The following is a 21,309-nucleotide window of genomic DNA, read 5'->3' on the forward strand; positions in this document are numbered from 1 at the left end:
AAAAAAATAGCATTAGCTTGTTTTTAAAGTTTTGCCTAAATGAATTGCTCAGCATGCAAAAAACCCACAACCAAATAAAAACTTTCTAAAGGCTATTTACAGAGCTAAGATGTAGGATTCTAAATCGGCTCATTGTTTGTAAATTGGGAAGAAATATACAAATTTTGAGAAGGGTTTTAAAAATAACCACATTTCAAAAGAAAAAGCCATAGCTTTGTAACTGCATGAAGGACAGAAATAATAGCTGTAGCATCAGACACTGGGAGCCGTTAACTACTACCGTTCCCTGATGAAACATGTCCACCCCCTCTACATCCTCTGCTCCCGAGCTTTTTTTTAAAAAAAAAAACCTAAAAGTGACAGCTTCTCCATATCCTTTTGCTAAACATTCTGTTTTTAATAGCGTACATTTTAAAAAAATTAAACGATCCTAAACATTTAAAAGGTTATTATGAAAAAAAAACAGGGCATGGGGTTAAGAGAGCTTACACTGATTTTAGGGAAACTGACAAATGACTGAAATCCTTTTTAGACAAACAGTTTTTTATCCATTCTGTGTTAGCTACGATGAGTTGGCATCAGTAAGCGTTGGTCATACAGAAACAATCCATATCTTTATGAGGCATTATTTCTTCCATTGTCTTGCCAAATTTCTAGTCATTTATGGGGTGTCAAACTGAAAAAAAAAAACCAATCAAAAGCATTGGTAGTATTATATATTTAGGTGATATTTTCTAGCAGTACTTGCAGAGCAATAATTATATTTTTTGTATTTATCATCACAGCAACAGGACCCCAAAGAATTAATCTATTCATAAACACTCTACATTTTACTTTTACTGAGCTGTAATCCTAGATACTTTGTAGCATTAAATAACACAAGATAGTAGATGAAAGACCTGAGAAATCATTGAACATAATGGCATTACACTCAATAAGTTTTATTGCAGAGTGATTGGGGAGAAATAAAGACCCAGTTGAAGTTGAAGAGTGTGTGATTTAAGAGGAGACTTGAAGAAAAGAGAAGCTGCGTGGCTCAGGGTACTTTATGCTGTCTGATTCCCCACCGCACATACACCTACCAGATGCTCAAGAAAATGTGGCCCTTCTCAGAGGAACACACAGCATACTGTTGTGTTTGATGAAGTATAAAATATAAAAGTACAAAGTAAGCCTGCAAATGTCTTCGCCTTACCTCCTATCCTTTTGACAACTGTCCCTAGCCTCCAACTGAAGAGACACTGGTTCCAGAATACCCCATATCTCAGTGATTAGGGTTTCTCCTAAGAGAAGGGAGACCATGTTTAAAATCTTTCTCCATATCAGGCAGAGGGGGTACTAAGCCCAGCTCTCTCATATCCTGGGTGAGTGCTCTGACCATTGGGCTAAATGTTATTAGAGGCACCATCACTACTATTACCACCTCTGCTAGCTGTTTTGTGTGGGGTGAGACTTGCTCGGACCAGGTCTTCTGGATCAGGCCGGACAGGCAAGATAGCAGGGGGAGTGCCTAGTCTGAGGAGCCAGCCTGGGTTTAGAAATGAGCTTAGGCAACCTGGCATGTAGACTGAGGTGGCTGTGCATATGCAGAAACGTAAGCACTTATGGGACTTTAATGGTGGCCATATAGGCATCTAAAAGGTTATGTGGCAGCTGAATGAGGGTTTTGAGGATCTCAGTGGCAGTTAGACTCCTAAGTCCTTTTATAGCTCTAGCCCTAAATGTCATAATTACAAGAATCCATTAGGAAACAAACCAATATTTCTGACACTATTTGGCCTTTCATAGGACTGGTGACAGAACAATAAAACTAGAAATCATGAAAAGGTCAGTGCACTCTTCTTGCAATTTCAGATGCACTTGGTGTATTGTTCTCAAATTTGGTGGGTTGAAGAGCTGATAGGATGGACTCTTACCTAGCTGACATTTAGATGATTACTAATATGGCCCAGTAATAGTTTATAGATAACAGTTAATAACTTCCACCAATGTATTGAGATGCATACCTGAGTAGTCTATATATTTGTATATTACTATTTTTTAAAACAAAATCTCTGATTCCAAAGTGTGTCATGTGCCTGTCAGGGTTCCCTCCCCACTCTGAACTCTAGGATACAGATGTGGGGACCTGCATGCAAGACTCCCTAAGTTTATTTCTACCAGCTTAGGTTAAAAACTTCCAAGGCACAAATTCTTCCTTGTCCTTGGATGATATTGCTGCCACCACCAAGTGAGATTAAGCAAATGGTCCACTTGGAGTTCCTGTTTTCCCAAAATATCCCCCCAAGCCCATTCACCCCCTTTCCTGGGGAGGCTTGAGAGTAAACAAGGTAAGCACTGACCAGACCCTTGGGTTTTTAGGACACTAAAACCCCAATCAGATTCTTAAAAACAGAACTATTTAGAAAAACTGAACGAGCACAAGTCCATGGGGCCGGATGTGCTGCATCCGAGAATGCTAAAGGAGTTGGCGGATGTGATTGCAGAGCCATTGGCCATTGTCTTTGAAAACTCATGGTGATCCGGGGAAGTCCTGGATGACTGGAAAAAGGCTAATGTAGTGCCCGTCTTTAAAAAAGGGAAGAAGGAGGATTCTGGGAACTACAGGCCAGTCAGCCTCACCTCAGTCTCTGGAAAAATCATGGAGCAGGTCCTCAAGGAATCAATTCTGAATCACTTAGAGGAGAGGAAAGTGATCAGGAACAGTCAGCATGGATTCACCAAGGGCAAGTCATGCCTGACTAATCTAATTGCCTTCTATGACGAGATAACTGGCTCTGTGGATGAGGGGAAAGCGGTGGACGTGTTGTTCCTTGACTTTAGCAAAGCTTTTGACACGGTCTCCCACAGTATTCTTGCCAGTAAGTTAAAGAAATATGGGCTGGATGAATGGACTATAAGGTGGAGAGAAAGTTGGCTAGATTGTCGGGCTCAACGGGTAGTGATCAATGGCTCCATGTCTAGCTGGCAGCCGGTATCAAGTGGAGTGCCCCAAGGGTCGGTCCTGGGGCCGGTTTTGTTCAATATCTTCATTAATGATCTGGAAGACGGTGTGGATTGCACCCTCAGCAAGTTTCCAGGTGACACTAAACTGGGAGGAGAGGTAGATATCCTGGAGTGTAGGGATAGGATACAGAGGGCCCTAGACAAATTAGAGATTGGGCCAAAAGAAATCTGATGAGGTTCAACAAGGACAGTTCTGCAGAAAAGGACCTAGGGGTGACAGTGGACGAGAAGCTGGATATGAGTCAACAGTGTGCCATTGTTGCCAAGAAGGCCAGTGGCATTTTGGGATGTGTACGTAGGGGCATTGCCAGCAGAGCAAGGGACGTGATCGTTCCCCTCATTTGACATTGGTGAGGCCTCATCTGGAGTACTGTGTCCAGTTTTGGGCCCCACACTACAAGAAGGATGTGGAAAAATTGGAAAGAGTCCAGCGGAGGGCAACAAAAATGATTAGGGGACTGGAACACATGACTTATGAGGAGAGGCTGAGAGAACTGGGATTGTTTAGTCTGCGGAAGAGAAGAATGAGGGGGGATTTGATAGCTGCTTTCAACTACCTGAAAGGGGGTTCCAAAGAGGATGGATCTAGACTGTTCTCAGTGGTAGCTGATGACAGAACAAGGAGTAATGGTCTCAAGTTGCAGTGGGGGAGGTTTAGGTTGGATATTAGGAAAAACTTTTTCACTAGGAGGGTGGTGAAACACTAGAATGCGTTACCTAAGGAGGTGGTGGAATCTCCTTCCTTAGGAATTTTTAAGGTCAGGCTTGACAAAGCCCTGGCTGGGATGATTTAGTTGGGGATTTTTCCTGCTTTGAGCAGGGGGTTGAACTAGATGACCTCCTGAGGTCCCTTCCAACCCTGATATTCTATGAACTTTATTATAAAGAAAAAAAAGTAAAAGAAGGACCTCTGTAAAATCAGGATGGAAGGTAATTTTACAGGGTAATAAGATTTCAAACACAGAGGATTCCCCTCGAGGCAAAACTTTAAAGTTATAGAACACAGGAATAAACCTTCCTCTTAGCATAGGGAAAATTCACAAGCTAAAATAAAAGATACTCTAACGCATTTCCTTGCTATTACTTACTATTTCTGTATTTTTAGATGTATCATTCAGTAGGAGCTGGATTACTTGCTTGGTCTCTCTTGGTCTTAGAGAGAGCAACAAAGAGCACAAACAAAAACCTTCCTCCCCAACAGATCTGAAAGTATCTTCTTTCCCCATTGGTCCTTCTGGTTAGGTGTCAACTAGGTTAATGGAACTGATTAACCCTTTACAGGTAAAGGAGGGATTTTATGCTACCCTTAGCTGTATGTTTATGACAGTGACTTAAAGAAGGCATTTGATTATTATAAGACATTTCCCAATTATGGAAGATTATTCATTTCATTACTGGCATGGCTGCTTTTCAGGAACCATTCCCTCTACATCATGCTCTATGTGTGCTGTTCAAGTATAAGCTGCTCTCCACATTCCAAGTTTATTTGGTCTATTTGTCCCTAGTTTAAGGTGTCCCTGTTTATCTTAGCTAGACTGACTCCAGTCCAGTGCTTGTTAAGCCCTTATTTACAGCTTAGTCCTCCATTCACCTTCTCAGTCTGGCCCACTGAGAAATAAGGTCTTAGTTCATAGAACTCAGACACAGTTCATAGAATATCAGGGTTAGAAGAGACCTCAAGAGGTCATCTAGTCCAACCCCCTGCTCACAGGAGGGCCAATCCCCAATTTTTGCCCCATCCCTACATGGCCCCCTCAAGGATTGAGCTCACAACCCTGGGTTTAGCAGGCCAATGCTCAAACCACTGAGCTATCCCTCCCCTTACTTATGTCAACTTACTCATGTCAAGTTAGGCCTACAGACCTGTCTGTGACTCTGTTTGTACAACATCTAGCGCCCGGGAGACCATTCTCCATTGGTCCTTAGGCATTTCCATAATACAAATAATAATTCATAATAAAGTGTAAATCGTGGTGTGGGTTCTGCCTAACAGTCCTAGACACCCTTTGACTTTGCCCCCTCCACTGTTTAAAGACTGAGCTGATTAAACTTAAGAAAACAAAAGACTCTCAATTACAGACCACTGGAGTTGAAATCACTGATAATCAGGCCTAGGCTTAAGCCTGCTGTGGGATAGTGTCTCCAGTGAAAGACTGCCACAGCCAGCACTAGCGGTGAGGCTCCCCCACTAACAAGCTGAAATCACTGAGCTAAGTGGTGGGACCTCAAAACTTCTGTCCTGGGGTTCTCTCGCTGCTGATGGTGCCTCCTGATGGCCATCCTGGGTATTAGCTCCAGCCAGGCATTGTGCCCTCCCCTCGTGGGGTCTCTTCTGTCGTCCTCTCACCCTGCAGATCCCTCTCACTCCAGGAACCGCAGCCTCCTTTCCATGACTTAGACTTCCATCCCTTAACAAATGGGCTCAAGGAGTCTTCCTGCTCCGCTGGTGCAACTTCATCAATGGCTAGTAGAGGACCTGGGCTGGCCCTCTACTCTGGGTCCCAGCTCAGAGGCCCTCTCATCAGCAGCCAAGGTTTGACCTCTCCCACACCTCGCTGCTTTTCCCTGGAGCCTTACCTACGTCTCTGGCTCTTCCCCTCTCTGGGTTTGCCAAACCACACTCTCCTTTCAGGGAGTAACTGTGGACCCTTTATAGTCCCAGACATGCCTCCCAAGGAGTGACTACAGACTATACCTCTGAAGCCTCATTTGTGCCAGCTTCCTGACTTATATAGGTCCCTCCAGCTGAGCCTGCTTCCAGTCAGTTCCCTGCTCCCTGGCTTCTCCTCTGGGGGCAGCTTGTAGAGTTAATTAGCCCATCAGGTCATCTTAACCCCTTCCAGTCCTGTGTGGGGTAGTCACCCCATCATATCATCACAGATGTTGCTGTACAGAGGTGGAGTGAACAGTGACCCAGTGGCCAACAGCGCAGTGGTGAAGTGAGTGGATGATGCAGTGGCTGATAGCGCAGGGGCAGAGTGAACGATGGTGGAGTGGCATACCTGGAGTGGGAGATGAACTCATGTGAGTGCACCTTTGAACTATGTGTCTTCACTGACCAAGGGGAAGAACTGTGAGGGGTGCAGTGGAGGGAGTGGAGAGTGGGGTGTGAAATGAACATTTGTTCGTTAGACTTTCTCACTGCAAGCTGAGAACCTGAGGCCAAGGACATTGCCCAATGTACTCTAGGGTGGGTGTTTTCATCATGGTCATATGATTTTGAATCATGCCTGTGGTGTGTTCCCAAATTAATTCCCGGATCCGTTCCTTTCCCCTTTTTAGTGAAAGTTTTCTTTTGTATATCCAGACTCAGTGCTTGCGAGAGGGGAAATATTGTCTCTAGAGGCACCCACGGGTGGTATGTAATTTTCCCACATTAACGAGTGGTGGCTCAAGCCTGATCTGTGTTGTATTGACAGAAGGAACCCCTAGATATTGAAGCTAGCTAGCCCTTGTTGCTGCTGACTCAACCTGGTAGAAGGGTTTCATAAATAATACCATTTCCAGTGTCTGTCCAGGCACTCCCTGTCCCAAATTTGATACTGAACCCAGCCCTTGTTGCTGTCAACTTTGATGGGTAGAAGGGTTACATACAGAAGAATCTACATGTACTCTGTCTGGTTAATAGATGGAAGGTATTCTAAATGCTATCTAGAAAAGCTAGTTTAAGCTTGTTGAGGGGGTGGGGAGAAGTTCTGGCGGGGGGGGGGGGGCTGAAATTCACATTACCTGCTAAAGCCTGAATACTAATCACTGATAGACAGAACCTTACTTGAACCCCTTCACAAGGTGAATTTCATTCTGAAGCTGTCACCAGAAAGTTGCACTTGGAAATTCCTATCAGGGCCATCTCGGTGTTGGCTTCTAAAATTAATGTTGTGATAATTAAAGGGACAAATGTCAGATTGGTTAAGCCCCAACTTTAGGTTCCGTCAGAGAAAAATAGATACATAAAACCTAATATTACGATTTTTTTTAAAAGCAGGAACGCGAACACGGCAGCATTTTGCTAGGGCGTAAGATAAGCAAAATGAAACTGAAACAAGACTAACCGGGACAACTTCCCACCTCCCCACGCTGGTTCCCAGCCAGTGTCAGCAGGAAGCGGCAGGTGGCCGCGCTCCGGGCAGCAGTGAGAGGAGACTCGGCGAGCAGCAAAGCTGGGGGCTGGGCGGAAGGGGCAGACAGGGAAAGGAGCAGACTAATGGGGCACAGAGCTAGAGTGAGGGAAGCTAAGTGGAAGTAATGTAGGTGGGGGAGGCTGCTCCAATATCTCCCCTCCCCCCAGTCATGCTTGAGGCTCTCAATGCTTCCAATCACCCTTCCCCACCTGGTCCAGGCTCAGTTACCCGCCTCTCCTCCTCCCACCCCCCGTTAACCTGTTCTCGTCCGCAGTCCCCCTCCACCCAACCCCCAGGCACCTTACTCCGCGTGCTCCCCCAGACTCTCTCCAGTACTCCCCACCGGTTTCCCCAGTCACCCTGCCTTCCCCAACCCCCGCTCATCCCCGCCCCAGTCCTGCTTCTGCAGGGCACATTGGAGAGGCTCCTGCCCTGGGGAAGGGCGCCACCCAGAGAGGGAAATCCGTGACTATGGCCAATGAGAAACGTCCCACACCAAGCTGCACAAAACCAAGACGTGGGTCCCTTCATATACCGCAGTCGAGGCACGGTACCGCCAACACACGCGTGTGACACACTATTTCAGTGCAGGATACACACACACACACTTCCTGCCCACAGCGGGGTATTGGAGGGGTCTGTCCCTGGGTTCCAGCTCCCACGTGTCTCCACAGCTCAGTGGTTCGAGCTGGGCTCAGGCTGGCTTTTCACCAGACACGTTTTGCATCCTCGCCAACAGCAACGCACTCCAGGGTGCCACAAACTTCAGGACTCTGTACTGGGGGGCGATCGCCCTTTTGTTCAGTGCAACGAGAAACTTGGATACAGCGGCGAGGCAGAGTGTGGTCTGACCCCCGCTCCTGCGCTGCGGAATTCAAATCCAAGAACTGGGAACAACCACCGCAGAGTCGGGCTTGCCAAAGCGGGTCATTTGCTGCGCTCCACTCCCCGCTCCAGGGAGAGCGTGACGGTTTGCTTCAGGCAGAAACAAAGGGTAGCGCAGGAGGAAGCAACAATATCCCGTGTGTGCAGGTGTCTCTCCTTGCTGCTGTGGGGAGCTGGGGCTCAAGGCTGTTGCAGCTGCTTCTGCAAAGGTGGAAGAAGCAGCCCGGACTTCTCTGTTTTGCAGTCGGCCGGTCGCTGCTGTTGAGCACGTGAGAGGAAAGCACAGAGGCTGCGGGGAGAAAGTGCAGAGCAAGTGAAGCAGACCAGCCAGTAAGTAGCCTGCAAAGGCTGCCGCGTGGAGAAGGGATTTATTAATTACAGCACTCACTTTGCTGAATGTTGAGGGCGCGCCTCGGAGAACCTGCATCTCGGAGAACCTGCATTTCGTTGTTGTTGTTTTCCCCTCCTGTTCTGATTCTTTTGCAAATATTTTCCTGTGTGTTGTACTGTTCCTTCATGTGGGGAGGAGGAAATGGGGATTCGACCGCGTTAAGTAACTTCTGTTTTTGGTTAAATGCTGAGAAAACATCCTACTTCCTGGAGAAAGGCTACTGCGTGAAGTCAGGGGAATTTCACACAGCTTGGATGTAACTGTGCTTGTGCTGAGGGGAGGGAGTGGGTTGGAGGGTGTTTTGCTTTCTCTGTCGGGAAAGGAAGGTTTCTGGGACTCTCTCTTCACACCAGTGTAAACTATGCTGACGTTAATGGCCTGATTCCCCACTTCCTTGTGCGGTGCATAGTTGTCTACATCTGAGCAGGGTGAGTGTAAAATGCTACCAGATTAGAATTCTTAACTCTCCCGCCCCACCGGTTCAAGGTGCAAGGCAGTGGGAAGGAAGGGCCAGTGGAGTTACTCTGGTACAAAGGAGCGCAGAGTCAGGCCCTCTGAGAATATAAACAAACAATATTCCATTGCTCTCTAGCTATAAGGATGCTTCTGTTATTTATTATATTGGGGAGCAGGAAAAGAAGGCATCGCTGTAGAAGCTTTTTACTTATGCTGCTAAGCATCCAGATGGCTTCCTCTTCTATCTCCCAGTCAAACTGTGTTAAATTAACCCAAATTCACAGAACAGTCATTGTAAAAATGTACAAAATCAAGTCATGGTGGGGCTGACAGCCAAAGTCTGAGCCACGCTGCGTGGAGCTGACAGCCAAAGCCTGAGCCCCACCACGCTGGGGGTAAAGGGGTTGGAGATGAGGGGGTTGGGCTGACAGCTGGAGCCCCACTGTTCCGGGAGCATGGGGGAGCTTCTGGGGAGCCCCACACTGGGGGAGAGTTGCACAGCCAGAGCACTCCCAAATTTACAGAGATCTGTTAAAGTCATGGAATCCATGCCCAAATCGTATCCTTCATCATGAGGTATCCATGCACTACAAACTGTGCTAGTAATCAAAGCTGCAGCTGCAAGCTTATCACACTTTACTCTTTTTCTGACTATTTCTTCATCTACTAGCTACATATGATTTCCAGGGACATTTGTGAATTAATGCTTGGTCCATTTGTCCTGTTTCCTTACTTCTGTTATTTTTGTGCATGCAAGGCCTGCAAATGTGCACACCTGTGATGCTGCGTACTTTGTGAAAACACCTCACAGAAGAGAACTGTAAGAAACAGGGCTGTCTTTTTGTAAACTTTGAAAACTTTAAATAATGTTTCTAGGGCTGTCAATTAGTTGCAGTTAACTAGTGTGATTAACTAAAAAAATTAATCATGAGTAAAAAAAGTAATAATGATTAATTGCAGTTTTAATCGCACTGTTAAACAATAGAATACCAATTGAAATCTATTAAATATTTTGGATGTTTTTCTATATTTTCAAATATATTGATTTCAATTACAACACAATACAAAGTGTACAGTACTCACTTTATATTATTTTTATTACAAATACTTACACTGTAAAAATGATAAACAGAAGAAATAGTATTTTTCAACTCACCTCACACAAGTATTGTAGTGCAATCTCTTTACTGTGAAAGCGCAACTTATAAATGTAGATTTTTGTTGTTGCATACCTGCACTCAAAAACAAAATATAAAACTTTAGAGCCTACAAGTCCACTCAGTCCTACTTCTTGTCAGCCCATCGCTAAGAGAAACAAGTTTGTTTACATTTACGAGAGATAATGTTACCCGCTTCTTATTTACAGTGTCACCTGAAAGTGAGAACAGATGTTCGCATGGCACTTTTGTAGCCAGCACTGCAAGGTATTTACATGCCAGATGTGCTAAACATTTGTATGCCCCTCAATGCTTTGGCCACCATTCCAGAGGACATGCTTCCACGCTGAGGACGCTAGTTAAAAAAATAATGTGTTAATAAAATTTGTGACTGAACTCCTTGAGGGAGAATTGTATGTCTCCTGCTCTGTGTTTTACCCGCATTCTGCCATATATTTCATGTTATAGCAGTCTTGAATGATGACCCAGCATGTTGTTCGTTTTAAGAACACTTTCACTGCAGATTTTACAAAACACAAAGAAGGTAACAATGTGAGATTTCCTAAAGATAATTACAGCACTTGACCCAAGATTTAAGAATCTGAAGTGCCTTCCAAAATCTGATCAGGACGGAGTGTGAAGCATGCTTTCAGAAGTCTTAAAAGAGCAACACTTCAGTGCAGAAACTACAGAACCCAAACCACCAAAAAAGAAAATCAACCTTCTGCTGGTGGCATCTGACTCTGGTGATGAAAATGAACATGCATCAGTCTGCACTGCTTTGGATCTTTATCAAGCAGAACCCATCAGCAGCATGGACCCATGTCCTCTGGAATGGCGGTTGAAGCATGAAGGGACATATGAATCTTTAGAGCAGCTGACATGTAAATATCTTTCAGCACCAGCTACAACAGTGCCATGTGAATGCCTGTTCTTGCTTTCAGGTAACATTGTAAACAAGAAGCGGGCAGCATTATCTCTTGCAAATGTAAACAAACTTGTTTGTCTGAGCGATTGTGGAAAACATCCAAAAATATTTATATAAATAGTATTCTATTGTTGTTTAACAGCACGATTAATCATGCAGTTAATCACAATTAATTCTTTTAATCGCTTGACGGACCTAAATTTTTCATAACATGACTTAATGCACAAAAAGATTAAAAAGTTCAAGTGTTTGCTCATGTCGATTAAATGCTAGGTGTGTGCATGACTGCTGGAACTTTTTCCATACGGACAGCTCCTGTGGTATCCATACGGACAGCTCCAGCGCCCCTGGTGCCCCGCGCTCATGCGCCGGTATATGGGGTGCCACCAGCTCCGTGCCCTTTCAGTTCCTTACTACCCGTGATGGTTGCTGGACTGTCTCTTACAACTGGAAGCTCCCTTGGGGTTTTGTCTGTGGACTTCCTTGGACTTTTCTCTAGACATAATTTTTAGTGTAAGCAGTAGTTCAGTTAGAGTGGTGAGCTGCTTAAAGTCCCTCGGGAAGCTCACATCAAAGAAAGTGCAGGGTCTGCAAGGGCTTCAGGCTTCTCATGCTTAAGGACAGGGATATTTGTCTGAAGGCCCTGTTAATAGAAGCTGCCCTTCGTTCAGCTTCAGAGCTTTGCCACTCCAACTTGGCACCAAGCATGTCAGCCTTGGTGCGGAGTGCTCCGCCAGCATCGGGCTCTTCCTGGCACCGTTCCCCTTCCCCTATGCCAAAGAAGAGGCACAAAAAAACAGCACGGCGACAGGAGACGCTCCCCAGTGCTGCGGAGGGACAGGTGCGGAGCTCCTGACAAAGTGAGACCCGGGCCAGGTTGCTCGTCTTCCCTAGAGCTGTAGTTGGCGGTAGCTATGCCTTCTAAGGCATCCAGCCTGTTAAGGACCCACCACTGACACCTAGGAACAGCTCGGAACCCCTACACCTCCAAGCTCCCTCAATGTTGGAGGCTTTTCAGGCAGCAAAGGACCTCATGTCATTCTCAGCTCTGTCCATGCCTAGAGACTCTCGCCCGTCTGTGGAGTTGGCGAAGGTGGTCACTTCAAGAGGGAAGCCCTCGATGGGGCTGCCCCAGTGGGCCTCAACCTGATGCAGGTGCCTGTCCTGTCACCAGTCGCCAGATCCACGGCATTGATCTCCAGCGTCATGACACCATTCTCCAGCTTCCCGGTCATTGGCCCCCTGGCACCGCTCTCCATCACCGCACCGTATGTCTCTGGCACCGGTCTCCAGCGCCCGCCACCAGTTTCCAGTGCAGCACCACCTTTGTCTCTGCATCACAGCCAACTGGAGACAGTAGCAACAGCTCCTCCTGGGTCACTGAGGGAGGAGTCTGAGTCAGAGGAGGAAGCTATCCCTTCCCCTTCATGACACTGGCCGTCTGGACCAGACTTCGCTGTGGGTCCATCGATGGGTTGGCCACTGGGACAATGGCCAGTGCAATGGCCTTATTGGACCCCTACGGGCTCCCACCAATGTCAGGATCGTATTCCTCGCCAATGTCCTCAGTAGTCTCAGAGAGGCAGAGCCTAGCACCAACCTGGCCACCGGAGATTGAATTGAAACCAGACCCTGGTACCAAAACCCACAATGGCCCTGGGGCCGTCTGCCCTGGTTGTGGAGGAGGAGTCAGTCCCTCCCGTGATGATGGCCTCTTCCTTGTCCTCTCCAGATGAGACAACCTGCTGCCACCAGATGATTTTCGAGCCCACCAGGAGCTCCTCAAATTTGTCACCTCGAACTTGGGGTTGGAGGCAGAGCAGCTTAAGGAGCCTACGGACAGCCTTTTTGATATATTGGCTGCTGCAGCTCCCTCTAAGGTGGCACTCCCAGTGCATGATGGGGTACTCAAGCAATTCAAGACACTGTGGCATACCCCGTCCTCTCTGCCCCAACACCTAAACGGGCAGAGAAGTACTACTATGTCCCTGCCAAGGACAATCAGTACAGGTATTCCCACCCTCCCCCAGGGTCACTGGTGGTCTCAGCTGCCAATGAACAAGACAGGCTGAGGCAAATGAGAGCAATCCCTAAAAATAAAGATGCTAAAAAGCTGGATTTACTCAGGAGAAAGGTTTATTCGACGGCCAGCCTGCAACTGCGTCTCTCCAACCAGCAAGCATTGCTGGGGAGATATGACTTCAGTGTCTGGAACTCAGTGGCCAAATTTACAAACTCCCTGTCTCAGGAGTTGAGACAGGAATTCTTGGCCATCATGGACGAGGGCAAGGCAGTAGCCAGGGCCTCCCTATAGACCATCCTGTACACAGCTGATTCTGGCAGCCATGCACGTGAGTGTGCACACACCTAGCATGGAATGGACATGAGCAACACATCTCGAAGAATAACAGTTATGAAAGGTAGATAAGAGTTTTTTCTGATAACAAAGTACATATTTGCATGCATCAAAGGTCGGTTAATGTAAACATATAATAAAGAAGAATATTTACACTATTACTGATTATTATTTTGTGTTTAAAAAAAAAACAAAAAAACCCCATGTCTACAAGGGCTCAGTTCTCATTTACGGTTATTCTGCTCCAACAGTTAAGACTCTTTTATACTTCAAAGCATTGTAAAGTGGACTTGGTGTGAATGAGAATGAGGCCCAGAGCATCTGGTTTGTTGCAGCTTTAATCTGTACCCTATAAACTGGGTGTGTGTTTGATTCCTAAAGACTCTTATGGTATTTCATGGGGGCTCAGTGTAACAAGGGGATTGCTTCTGTTTGCCCAGTGTAGAGTCGATACACCCCATTACACAGTTGTGGAGATTCCCTGCTGAGTCAAGCAATCAGTCAGGAACTCCAGACCCCTGAGCCGGGCAGAGCAAACAATCAGTCTGTAGCCCCTGAGCCTCCTGGTTAGGACAAACACTAGTAGTTGGGGGCTCTGACCCTGTTCCCTCAGGGGGTTAAGGGGCATGGTCTTTTGGGCCAACAGTGATTGGTCAGCCTCCAGTGACTAAGTCAGCTGGACTGCCCTTGCCGTCAGGACTGTAAGGCCTAATGGTCAGAGTAAGTAAAGCAGCCCCAGCTCTCAGGGCTGTAAGGTCTAGTGGCCGGAGTCAGTGAGGCGGCCCGCTCTCAGAGTGGTATGGCCTGGTTGTCAGAATCAAGATGGCTGCCCCCTCTCTCGGAGCTGAGTGGCCCAGAAGCCAGTCGGGGAAGTGGGCTACAACCTAGGGGTGGGTAACAGCCGGGATGGGGGGACCCAGGCCCACCTTACTCCACAGTTCCCAGCCCAGGACTCTATCAGTGGCAAGGGTCTCTGCCACTGAGTCAGCAGGGATCCAGACTGAAATACTCTGAGTGTTCCAGGGTGTGTGGTTGCCTCCTCCCCCTGGGCTACTTCCTACCTTGTCCCTTGTAGTTGAGCATGAAGCATCTCTGGAGTTTCCAGGCTATTCAGCGCGGATAGCTCCCAGCAACTCTGGGTTTCCGCAGACCTCCGCCATTTTCTGGGTCTCCTCCTGGGCTTCAATGTCCCTGGTTCCCACTGTTGGAGCCTCTGGCACTTCCCGGGCTGAAGCCCACAGTGAACATCCTTCCTCCTGGGTATTTCTATGCTGCATTTTAAAACCAGTGGCAGCAAGTTTCAGAGTCCAAAGTTCATGCTACGGCACAAAACAGCACTGTAAACATTGCAGCTTGGGCGCTCAAACTTACCCCTTCCGTGGTTTCCAGAACTCAAGCTCAAGCCCAAACATCTACATGGGTGTTTTTAGTGCCATAGAACAAGCCTAAGTCTGTAGATCAGGGCTCAGAGACTCACTGCTGCAGGTTTTCAAATACAATGTAGACCAGTGGTTCCCAAACTTGTTCCGCCGCTTGTGCAGGGAAAGCCCCGGTGGGCCGGGCCGGTTTGTTTACCCGCTGCATCCTCAGGTTCGGCCAATCGCGGCTCCCAGTGGCCGCGGTTCGCTGCTCCCGGCCAATGGGAGCTGCTGGAAGCGGCGCAGGCTGAGGGATCTACTGGCCACTGCTTCCAGCAGCTCCCATTGGCCTGGAGCAGCGAACCGCGGCCACTGGGAGCCGCGAAAGGCCGAACCTGCGGACGCCGAGGGTAAACAAACCGGCCCGGCCCGCCAGGGGCTTTCCCTGCACAAGCGACAGAACAAGTTTGGGAACCACTGATGTAGACATTTCCAGAGGGCTCTACAGATGAAAAAATGAAGGTTCAGAAATGCTTAAATATTTCGCTGGAGAATTGTACGCCTCAGTTGTGGTTTCTTTAGGTTATTGAAAAAAGTAAGGTAGCCACCTAACAGTGTTTAGCCCACTGGGCCATCTTTTTGTAGGTTATTTTATTTTGAGGGTCTTTCTGTCAGTTCTGAACTGTTGGGAAATATTAGTGGAGCTTTCATAAATGGGGAGATCATATATATACATACACTGGGCCTTCCGTACATGTGTCTCTCTTTTTTTTTAATTGCAGATGGGTTTCTGCTCCGTACAACAGCACAGGCTCAGTAGCTTCAACATAGACCAACACATGGCTGAGAACCTTCAGACTCCCTCTAGATATTTCGAATTAAAGAAGAAGAAATGAATCTTGCAAACAGTGCAGCATCCAGAGACATATTTGACTGGGACTACTTTCTGTGGGAAGTTGGTTGGAAGTTACTAGCAGCTGGCTTTTTTATCTACCTGGGACTCTTTCTTCTAGCTCACTTGCTGTCGTCATGGTTCAGTGCCAGTTATCGCACTTTGTCAGGAAAGGAGAAGGCCTTCTGGAATATGTCTATAACAAGTGGCCTGTTTGCAGTTCAGAGTTGTGGAGCTGGCTTGTGGGCCTTGTTCATAGATCCAGTTTTTCAAATTGACCAAGTGCATTCGGAGCAAAAGTGGAGCTGGTTTCACTGCTTAATAGCTGCTGGCTTCTTCTTGCATGAAAATGTAGTTATTCATGTGTCTAATATTGTTTTCAGGATGTTTGATGTGTTCTCAGTGGTTCATAATTTATTTGCCTTTGGTGGGCTTCTTGGTGTGATAACAAACATAAAGTCTGGACACTATCTACCACTGATGGGACTGCTACTTGAGATGAGTGCTCCTTCAACCTGCATCTCCAATGTGCTTTTAAAAGTAATAACTTGGTGTATTTATTATTGGTGATAGAAGTTTCCATTATAAAGCTCACATTGCCTCCTGCTCAAAAAATATCTGCAAAGGAATATTGGCCTCCAAATTAAGAGATTAGTTCTGGGATCAAGGAAGAACTTTTCCATCCAAACTTGAAGTGAAATGACCATGGGAATCCTTATTTATATCATGCTAAAATAGTTAGATATTAAAAAATTTTGCCCACTTTGTAACAAAGAAAGAAAATGGAAAGATTTTTAAAAAATTACTTTACAGATTCACTAGTTGGGATCTAGTGCAGAGGACTAAAGATTAGGTGACTAAACTCTATTTTTAAAATATTTAAGACTGAAAATAGTAACATAAGACTAGCTCATCAGCTCCAACAAGCTTAATATAGACCATTCAGTTTCTGCTGGAGACTAAAGGCGTGTGCATGCTTGCTCACACATCTGAGTGTGTGTATATATATTCTATGGATGCAGAGAGGGAGAGCAGCTTTGAAGAGATCTGCCATGCTTGTAGGGAGAGAAGAAATCAGCCCTGCTTCTGAAACCGCAGTGAGTTCCAAGCGGTCTGTCTTAGTGGTTTAAGCATAAATTCTAAAATATCTGGACTCTCAAACTACAGCCACAAGCCCCGACAGGTTCACCTCAGCCCTCCTGTGATGCTTTTCATGACAACTTAAACTTGAAGGTCCTGTCTGTGCATGTAGGTGCTAGAGCAGTTAGAGTCAAGGTTTGCTTGGGAGGTGTTTGCCATAACTTCCCAGACCCTGGTAGCCCCCCTGAACTTTTGTGAGAGGTGCTTTGTTTTGATTGTCTTTCTCCCTTCAACAGGTGGCTGCACCTAAGTGATGTTGTATGCACACAGGTGGCAAAGTGGTTTAGAATTCTGCTGGACAAAAGGTGCTATATAAATGTGCAATCTCTTAGCACTCAAGAGAAAAATGATTGAGAGAATGTTTGTATGGCAGTTTACACTAAACACAACAGGAAAGCTAAATATGTCTCTTATTTATAGAAAACACTGACTGTCTTATCTTGAAGCTGCAATCTCATTTCTCTTTCTTTGTTGTTGTCTCTTCCAGATTGGCTGTGCTAATACCCTTTTTTGGAAGGCAAACCAATGGGTAAATATCCATATGTTTCACTGCCGCATGGTCCTTATTTATCACATGTGGTGGGTGTGTATTTCCCATTGGAATGATGTGGTGGAAAATCTGGGACTTTCATATTTTGTTGTCTTTTTCATGGGGTTAAGTACACTTACATTAATACTTAATCCATACTGGATGTACAGATCAACTCAGCGGCTCTTTGGTCTAGTTGATAGGAACTTTCAAAATACAGCAGTGGAAAATGGATCTTCTGGTAAATTAAATAGTGGAACATTTCAGAAGAAGAGGTTATAGTGCTGCAATAGCTGTTAGGGTAACTGGAAAATCTGTCTGGAAGAATGTGGTGCAGGTTTACTTCCAAGTCCATGAAAATAGAATTGTTTATAAGAAGTCTATGAATATATTGATCCTCTCACAGATTGCTATCAGTGTACTATACTCATTTATCAAAAGTGTTTTAAAATTGTTTGTCTATATTTAAAGTACACACACACACACACTCTTTGACTCAGTCAGGATTCATATCAATAATTTTAGCCTGAGCATAAAGTAGTAAAATCTCATTCTGGGGGAAGTGACAAATTAGTGATAAAAAGGCAAGGTATGTAAAAATCTACAGAATCATAATTTCAGTGGCAAGAGGGACTAACTGCCTACCCACTTCTCCCCTCCCTCAGCTGCCATCTCCAGGTCCTCCAGCTGGTGGAATTTTTGATAATACAACTTTGTCAGAAATGGGTCAAGTTAGGCCTTTTGAATAACATCCTTCTCCACGAACATAATAGTGACAAACCTAAAACAATTGTGTATATATCTATTTGAGAAAATATTGAAATATCAACTTTTTAAAATTATACTTTAACAGAGGGATGCATTGCTTAGATGAAAATGATATTGACCTGTGGTAATCCTAGGGAGTTTAGCCTTGACATGTAGGACTGAAAACATTTATTCATCAAAGTCATTATCTGTGTGATCTCCATCTAGGGCTCCACTGCTAGACACGTTGTCACATGGATCATCATCCACAACACACTCACGCATCTCTGTTAAGGCAGACGGCTAGCCAGACATTTGCAGGGTCGTGAGCATCTGGTCTTTGTACATGAGCTTTTGATTAGCTGAAGGAGCGCATGGTATTTTATGCATAACTGGTGTGATCGTTCCATCCTCCAAGACCCATTAGTGCCCGATAGGGGAAGACAGTTTTGGATGCGGTCAATTGTCCCAGAGCCATTCTATTGCCTGATACTTTGCCCTCTTGACAGCAGGTACAAGTGCATCCCTTGTCAATGACGCTTTTTCTCCGTTTGTCTGCTGCTTGGTAAACATCCACCAACATAGCTCTGCAAGTGTCATAATGTTGTTCTTTAAATGGTAAACTAGGCATATGAATGCCTCTAGTGTGCATTTATGACCTCATCAGTGACTGTCTCAGCCATTCTGAGCGCCTTGAGAGCAAGGAGAGAGAGACTCCGGAGTCTGAATGAAATGCCTTCCTGTAAGATAATGACAGGTTTCAGAGTAACAGCCGTGTTAGTCTGTATTCACAAAAAGAAAAGGAGTACTGTATGCATCCGATGAAGTGAGCTGTAGCTCACGAAAGCTTATGCTCAAATAAATTGGTTAGTCTCTAAGGTGCCACAAGTACTCCTTTTCTTTTTGTAAGATAATGTGGTCTTTCCAGCCATCCTTCCAGTAGTGTCACATTCTGAAAAGGTGTTGAAACTTGGCAGTGCGGCTGTTGAACAGGGCAGTAAACACCCATGTCATTTTTATTCAGTTCTGACAATGTATTTGTTCATGTGTTCCAGCTGCATAAGGAATGTTAACTGAACTGAGTGATCCCTGGGTCTAGCATGTATGGCTGGCCAGCGAGGCATGAAAAGCCGCTACCGACACATTGTGCTACCAGTAACAGCCTCTGACACGTAAGCTGCCCTATCAGAATTTGCTACATTTCCCCAATTTTTGGGCAGTGATAGTGAATTCTGAAGAAGTAGGTTCCCTCTGTCGTAATTTGCTACCTTTGAGCTTTTGTCTGGTCAGTGTAGCTAATCGTGATGGGTGGGTCACCTGTTGCAGTTTGCTACCTCTCCCCTTTCACATCATCTGATTCAGGGTACCTTTCACATCCTCTGGTCCATGGGTTACAGATTGTGACAGGGCATCACCACCCATCTCAATTAGCTACCCCTGGACAAAGGTGAAAGGTAGCAAGCCATGGTGCATATTGATGTCCTGTTACAATTTGCTACCATTTTGAAATCACCATTGTAAACATGGACTCAAAGAGAGGTATTTACAAACTTTATTATTGTAACCAGGTATATAAACAAGAACTGTTTACTTTCCATTCCAAAAAATTTTAAAAAATAAGCATCAAAATATATGTATTGATAGTTATTAACACCTTTTTTCTATACTGAAATGAACAGTAAAATTAAACTTCTCTATTACTTGTTTATATTCCAGCTGCGTTATTCCAAGAAAACTAAAATATTTCTCTTAAAAAAACAATTATATAATGTACATATTAGGTTAACATCTGAACTATGCATACTTGTTGCACCTGTACTCTTTCTTCTCATCAATTAGGTTTTCTTCATTAGTTCCCTCTGGAAGGCAAGGCATATGTTCCCTCCTCTTACAAGAGTCACACTGGATCTTTGATAAGTTCTAGATGAGAAAATGAAATTACAGAACTACCAATACTAAACATAATTTCTGTTTACTCATAACATTTATAAAATGATATTCCTTCAACATATAATCATTACTCAAGATATGACTATCAGCAGCGGTGAAAATGTTTATTACTAGAATTATTGCAAGAATCTTGATCCTTAGGCTGGTTATTACATTGGGTCTCTATGCAATAGGCTAGATGTTGAGCCATGGCTTTTGTTTTTGTACGACAGACCATCATATTCTGCTTACTTATCTGTTCCAACATACAGTGTGTGTTTCTCATACAATGTTGTGTTCTTACCATCATGCAATCTTCATTTTCTTTTCTGCAAGTGACAAAGTTGCAGCATATGCAGTACACCATGCGCTCTGAAAAATCAATACAATGTACTCAAATGATGATTACGTTGTGACCAAAACTCTAAATAGAAATGTGGAAGTAGGTTTCGCTTTTTCTTACAGTTGCTGTACATGTTTTGTGATCGTTTCTCTATTTAATGAATGGTTGCAATGACTTAGTGCTCATATATATATATATATATATATACACACTTGGTTTCATATTATCATATCAGTCTTATGCTCTGTATCACTCAATTTGCTGTGTCAGAGCTATGCAGGGTCTATGCTTCTGTCAGAGATGGCAGATGGTGAGGAGGGTCCCGTGGGTTTGTGGGATTTAGGAAAAAAGGTGCAAAAATTATGTATAATTTTACATATGGGATATGTATAAAATTATGGAATGGTGAACACCACACTATGTGAAGTTGATCAATGTGCGACGCATTTTGGCCCCAGTGTGCATTGCCAAAACTTTCAAAAATACAGTACAGTCAACCGTGGCGAGTTGCACAGTGGGATATCTATCCATGATGCACCACACTTTTAATCGATACAAGGATTTCTATATGCTCAGTGCCAATACAAGGAGTCAAATCGGCATGCGCACATGTGACATACTAACGTGGAGATTCTATGGTGATGTAACTTGAGTTAATATAAGTTTGTAATGTAGGTATGGCCTTAGGTATATGAAATGTTTGGGAGAGGTAACAGGAAAAGTATGAGGCTAGTCTAATTCATTCAAGTGTTTAGGCTCCTGCTTTTGTGGAACTAGGCCTACTGCATCCTAAAGGCTGAAGAACAAAGAGGCACATAAAAAGAAACAGTATAATTAATTTCTTGTTTTTTAATGTCATGACTTGAGGGTGTATAATTCATGATTTTGGAATTCTTGTGGTTTTCATGCTATCTTGGGGTTGTAGATGTGTTTTCACTATGTTGTGAAAGCCAAAACTATTAACTGGTTCAAAAAAGAATTTGATAATTTCCTCACAATCGGTCCATCAGTGACTATTAGCCAAGATGATGAGGGATGCAATCCCATGCTCTGAGGCTGGATGTTCCTAAA

General features: G+C 44.9%; 1 protein-coding gene across 1 annotated transcript; it reads left to right on the top strand.

Moving 5' to 3' along the window:
- Window positions 1-7,913: 7,913 nt before the first annotated feature.
- Window positions 7,914-17,501, top strand: LOC140908638 (protein CLN8). Its single transcript, XM_073336194.2, has 3 exons — window positions 7,914-8,342; window positions 15,441-16,090; window positions 17,178-17,501. The coding sequence occupies exons 2-3, from the start codon at window positions 15,551-15,553 to the stop codon at window positions 17,499-17,501; spliced, it is 864 nt and encodes a 287-aa protein (XP_073192295.2). The 5' UTR covers window positions 7,914-8,342; window positions 15,441-15,550.
- Window positions 17,502-21,309: the final 3,808 nt, after the last annotated feature.

This window comes from Lepidochelys kempii, chromosome 3 (assembly GCF_965140285.1).
Source record: "Lepidochelys kempii isolate rLepKem1 chromosome 3, rLepKem1.hap1, whole genome shotgun sequence".
NCBI lineage: Eukaryota > Metazoa > Chordata > Testudines > Cheloniidae > Lepidochelys > Lepidochelys kempii.